This window comes from Vicia villosa, linkage group LG4 (assembly GCF_029867415.1).
Source record: "Vicia villosa cultivar HV-30 ecotype Madison, WI linkage group LG4, Vvil1.0, whole genome shotgun sequence".
NCBI lineage: Eukaryota > Viridiplantae > Streptophyta > Magnoliopsida > Fabales > Fabaceae > Vicia > Vicia villosa.
In genome coordinates, this window is record NC_081183.1 from 197,014,050 (window position 1) to 197,020,134 (window position 6,085).

General features: G+C 33.0%; 1 protein-coding gene across 1 annotated transcript; it reads left to right on the top strand.

The window, feature by feature from the left end:
* Nucleotides 1-894: 894 nt before the first annotated feature.
* LOC131594236 (probable alpha-amylase 2) lies at nt 895-4,298 on the top strand. Its single transcript, XM_058866315.1, has 12 exons — nt 895-1,285; nt 1,366-1,399; nt 1,516-1,583; nt 1,939-2,065; nt 2,162-2,388; nt 2,470-2,615; nt 2,720-2,832; nt 2,984-3,072; nt 3,158-3,280; nt 3,477-3,512; nt 3,637-3,735; nt 3,817-4,298. The coding sequence occupies exons 1-12, from the start codon at nt 1,268-1,270 to the stop codon at nt 4,006-4,008; spliced, it is 1,272 nt and encodes a 423-aa protein (XP_058722298.1). The 5' UTR covers nt 895-1,267; the 3' UTR covers nt 4,009-4,298.
* The last annotated feature ends 1,787 nt before the right edge of the window (nt 4,299-6,085 follow it).

The window sequence follows — 6,085 nt, forward strand, 5'->3', positions numbered from 1 at the left end:
GTACTGTTCATGTACGGACATGTACTGTTCATGCACTGTTCATGGACAAGATTGGAATGGGGGACCAAAACTGTTTAAAAAGAAAATAGGGGGACCGAAATCGTGAAAAACCTAAAACAGGGGGACCAAAACTGTAATTTAGCCTTTTAATTTAATATTAAATTAATTTTTATTTATATTTTGTCATAATTAATTTTTTATTTTAAATTATAATTTATAGGGATAAATTAGTAAATTATTTTCTTATCCTATCCTGTCGAATTCTAACTCAGCTCATATTCAGAATAATATTTTGAACTAATGACGCATGATATGATAAGTTTTAGGCGGCATGATATGATAAGTTTCAGGATTAACTTATCATATCATGTTGTGTCAGCAAACACTGAATTGAAATAAAATATGATATATATTTCATATTCTGTCTTTTATCCTGTGCAACAAACGGGCTCTCGACATTTTGTGCCAGTAATATGTAGGAATTTATATTCAAATTGATCATAATTGAAATAAAAAATCAGTCCATAAAAAACTTGAAATCATATAAAATAAAGTATATTTTAAATATTTTATTTTTTATGTGAAAACTGCCTAGATTAGATTTTAGTAAATATATTTTTCAAAATAAAAAAATAGAATGAAATAAAATATTTAAATTTGATTGATTATTAAATGAATTATCCACAAGAGTTTTATCTATTACTCAAAATTATCCAGAGTTGTTGGATAAAAGAAGTCGACTATGGGTTTGTTTTTATTATTTGAATCTAATCTATGGTTTGTTGTAAGAAAAGTGATTGATCCAAATGGCAGTAGGTAGGGACATGGTTTTTATAAAGAGACAAAAAGAAACTAATTGGATTGGAGATGATGGAAGTTGAACAGTTTGACAAGCAAACAACAAGAGTCAGTAATGGGAGGTGGTGATTCACAATGTGAACGGAATGGGCACTGATACCTTACTATTCAACTCCTTTTTTTTATTCCAAACCTAACAGCGATCGATCAAGAGATGCCGCTAGAAGAACCAGAATTTCAACTTTCAATCTAACTCAAGAATTTGAATCTATTTCAATTCTCTATTCCCTCTTTTACGTCGCTCATGTCTATCTCATTCTAATTCACTTCTTTTTTTTTATACTATTTTTTCACTATTTATACCATTCCCTCCAACACCATTCCATTCTCAACAACTCAATTCGATACACTTCTCTCTCTCTCTCTACTACATTGGAGTTTAGAACACTTCTAATCTTTCTCTCGACACATGGGTAACTCTACCAGTGTACGTCTATGCAACTATTGCTCTCACCTCTCTCTCTTTTTCTTTCAAATACTTCCGTTCTTATTTTTCTGTTGTTGCAGGAAACTGATCAACCCAATCAACTAACTGATCTCGGTATGATTTTCTCTCCAATCAACCTTAACTGTTGTAGGTTTAAGTTAGATCATACTGCAATTACTCTGTACTGTTCCGATCATTGATACTTTTTTTTTCTTTTTCTTTTTTTGAAGTCATCAATCCTTCTTCAAACCCAACGCCGGGCGCAGTTTTGCGAGATGGAAAGGAAATTCTTTTTCAGGTAATATTTTAAGGAAATTCTTCATTAAAATAAGCGCTTGTGTATAAACTATTTTTATAACAAAAGATAATATGGATTTAAATTTATACAAAACTTAGCTTATTAGATAAGCTCAAATGAGTCAATCCAAATAGGTCCAATCCAATGCCTCTACTGTTGGCTTATCGTTTTTATGTTACCTCCGTAATAGAACAAGACTCTTTAAGCTAAGGTTGTTTAACGGTTATAATCCAAATACTACTGCCACTGCTGTTACTGCTGACCTACCCTTTTCACTTTTCTTGAAGAATTTTAATGTATGTTTTGATGCTATTTGCATATATGTGATGTTCTTGCAAATACAATTGCTCTGTAGGCATTTAACTGGGAGTCTCACAAATACAATTGGTGGGAAACTTTAGAAACCAAAATTCCGGACATAGCTAAAGCTGGAATCACTTCAGCATGGTTGCCACCACCAACTCATTCCTTCGCGCCTGAAGGTTAACATCTTTTCAAAGATTAGGCATAAAATTATCTTTTTCGTCAATTCCCAGGATGACTGTGTGATAGATTCTTGTCTTTTCTCTGTTTCGCAGGTTATACTCCTCAGGACCTTTACTCTCTTAATACTAAATATGGTTCTGAGCATCAATTAAAAGCCTTACTTCACAAGATGAAGCAACACAAAGTCAGAGCAATGGCTGACATAGTTATCAATCATCGCGTTGGCACCACCCGAGGACGCGGAGGGATCTACAATCGCTTTGATGGAATTTCATTACCGTGGGATGAACGTGCTGTAACATCTTCTACTGGTGGACTGGTAATATCTACACTACATCCCAAATACCAATATATTTTCATTGATTCTAATCTTGTTGTATCTTTATGTTGTTTATTTCAGGGTAAACAAAACACAGGGGCCATTTTCCACGGGTTTCCCAATATCGATCATACTCAAGACTTTGTGAGAAAGGATATCATAGGATGGCTTCAGTTTCTACGCCATAAAGTAGGCTTTCAGGATTTTCGTTTTGATTTTGCAAAAGGGTAAGATGTGTTATGCCTTTTGAATATTAAGGATTTTCCTTTGGATTTATACTTTAGGTATTCATGAGTTATAAGTTTTATACCTTTCAATTCTGTCATTGTAGCTATTCACCAAAATATGTGAAAGAATATATTGAAGGAGCAAAGCCAGTGTTCTCTGTTGGGGAGTATTGGGATACTTGCAACTACAACGGTTCTAGTTTGGACTATAACCAAGGTATAGTGCTTAAATATATATCCCCAGTCATCAAATATAGGAATACTTAATGGTTATAAAATATATGATTACTTTAGCCTTTCAATATTTCCTTTGTATTTTGCACTTTCAATATTTAGCCTATAGCTCACTTATTTTTCTCTCTGTGCAGATAGCCATAGGCAACGAATAGTTAATTGGATTGATGGCACTGGACAGCTCTCAACTGCATTTGACTTCACAACAAAGGGAATTCTCCAGGTACCAAACATTTTGTATTGAATTCATGCGACAAAATTACATTTTTCACTACAAACTCCTTTTCTCATGCTGCTACTATTTGTAGGAAGCTGTCAAGAGAGAATATTGGCGACTGTGTGATGCTCAAGGAAAGCCGCCTGGAGTGATTGGGTGGTGGCCTTCAAGATCAGCTACATTTATAGATAATCATGATACTGGCTCAACTCAGGTGCTGATCTTTTATTTGTCAAAATAATACACTGTTGTGCTTCTTGAACTGTTGGGGATTACCATTCTTGTTTCATGAAACTCATGCTGAAGTGGGGGGTGTAGAACTCTGACACCAATACAAATATGTCATTTCCTTCTATATCATTTTACTTCTACTTTTTTTTTGGCAATAACACATTGTCCTCTCTGTGCAGGCTCATTGGCCCTTTCCTTCTGATCATGTTATGGAGGTACGTATTTTTTGGCCATTAGGGGCTTTTTAAATAATAATGCTTTTGAGTCTAGAGGGAAGTAGTTACATACTAACATTTGATACCAAGAACGTGTATGTGAATAAACATTTGGTTACTGCAGGGATATGCTTACATATTGACTCATCCTGGGATACCTACAATTTTCTATGACCACTTTTATGACTGGAACCAATCAGTTCATGATCAGATTGTGAAGTTGGTATGTAACAGACTAGTATCACACTAATGCATTTTCGTTTGACAAAAAGAATCTAATAAACCAACTTACATTTAACTGCAGATTGACACTCGCAAGCGTCAAGGTATTCATAGCAGATCACCTATTAGGATTCTGGAAGCCAAGCACAATGTATACGCTGCAATCATCGGGGAAAAGCTCTGCATGAAGATTGGAGATGGTTCATGGAGCCCATCTGGGAAGGAATGGACTCTATCTACCAGTGGCCATAACTATGCTGTATGGCACAAGTAGTATTCCTGTAGCTTGACCCTTCCTCTCCACTGGGTGTGGACTTAAATGGAGGGAGTTATGTGCTTCTTATATGCTTTTATTCCTAATACATGATGGAACTGCAGCTCTTCTTTTCCCCCCTCTTCCAGCAGGCTTTGTGGAAGTCGGTGTATAGTAATTTATCACTAGATTCTTGACCAGTGCGATGCACGGGTTTATCGCACTGGTCTGATGTACTATTTTATATTACAAATAAACTATCAACTATTAATGATAAAGAAATTAAATTATCGTAATAGGTTAAATTATAATTTTAGTCTCTTTACTGTTATTTCTTTATGTAATTGATCCATTCATTTTAAAATCATAGTTCTGGTTCCTATTTCATTTTTTATTTTTTTTGCGCTAAAAAATTCTGAAATGATATGGTTTAAATGACATGATATATAATTTGATGATCTATAAAGATCAATACCAAGGAGATGGCAAGAAAATTCCTATAATCGATGATATCTAAGTAATTAAGCAATTTAAATGATTTTACATCATCCTATTATTTGATGATGTAAAATCATTTAAATTGTCAATGTTGCTTAAGTTACAAATTTTGAAAAACTTCTCTATATACAGTATTTGTAGTCATGTTAGTATTTTCTCTATCTTTATTCATTATCAATAAATTCAATCCTTCCCATATAGTTATTGATTATATGATTGGCAAATTTATAACTTTTCCACACAAAATTCAAATTATGTTCATCAATTAGCAAAGAAGGTTTGAAAAAGTTCGTTCAATAGCTTCTAAACAATGTTTATGCATTATTTTATGCACTATTGGTGCTGTGAGCAATACGATTAAGCTTGCTTTTGCTATCAAAAAGGCTAAAAGAACATTTGATTTTAATGGGACACATTGCACAATCGTTATAGGAATACCGAACCTTGAATGTTCAGTACCTCCCTTTAAGTATAAGCAATATCATCGTTATAGGAATACCGAACCTTGAATGTTCAGTATTTCCTCTAAGTATAAGCAATATCACGATTCTGCAGGAAACAACTGCTAAAAAATCACCTTTTAATCCTAGTTAAATAGAGATGATAAATATTTTTCTTATTCCATTGTGATGGAAAAGAATTACAAGTGTGAAAAAGTCACACATTGGTTAGAAATGCGGAAACTCAACATTAAAATGAGAGAATCCACACACTTATCACTTAAAATTTTGAGTGAGTATATGGTGTGTCTCACACAAAAGTATATTATTCAGAAAAGAAATGCTCCAAAGTAAAAATATTTTGTCGTGTTGACCCCTCGAATTACCATGAAGGAAATATATGATAGTTTTTTTTTTTTTTGGGAAAATACAATTATGCCTTTATTTATAATTTTGTCAATTCATTGATTTGTTTTTTTTTTGAAAGATACAATTATGCCGTTATGTATAATTTTGTCATGTCATCGATTTGAAGGTATTTTGTGTCAAAATTTTATTTTTTCTAACTAAACTATCATATTGAATCAAATTGGTTACTAAAATTGTTATGTTTTGTTCCACTTTTTGCTATGAAGCCAATCGGTTTGCATTTATTTGTTAATAAGAAACAATGCTTTTCAAATTCTACAACTTTTTCTCTTCTACCAAAGTGAATTTTGTACTTTCGAAAATTCCTCAAAAGATTTCATTTGTCCTTTATCTCCCAAATATCCAACTCCTTTCTCTCTTCGGCTCCATCCTCTCATTTTGCAATATCTCTATCTTTTTATCACCCAATGTTTATGCAATTTGAAGGTGATGTTTTATACCTTCAGACTGACATATTTTCGATCTTATTTGTTCTTCCCCTTCATCCTCTTTTTGTTTATTTTCATTTTCATGTAGATAATAAGAAGCTCAACTTCGTGGTACAACACATAGAAGTTTGTAAATGTCCTTACAAAAAATGTTTTCCATCTTCTTCCTTTTGCATGTTTTTGTTTATTTTCTGGGTTATTGATTTTGAGGCTATCAAGCTATGCTTATTGGTATAACCGATGAAATTTTCAATTGTTATGTATGAGTTTGAGTTGGTTTTTGTGTTTTTGTTCTGGTCGTTT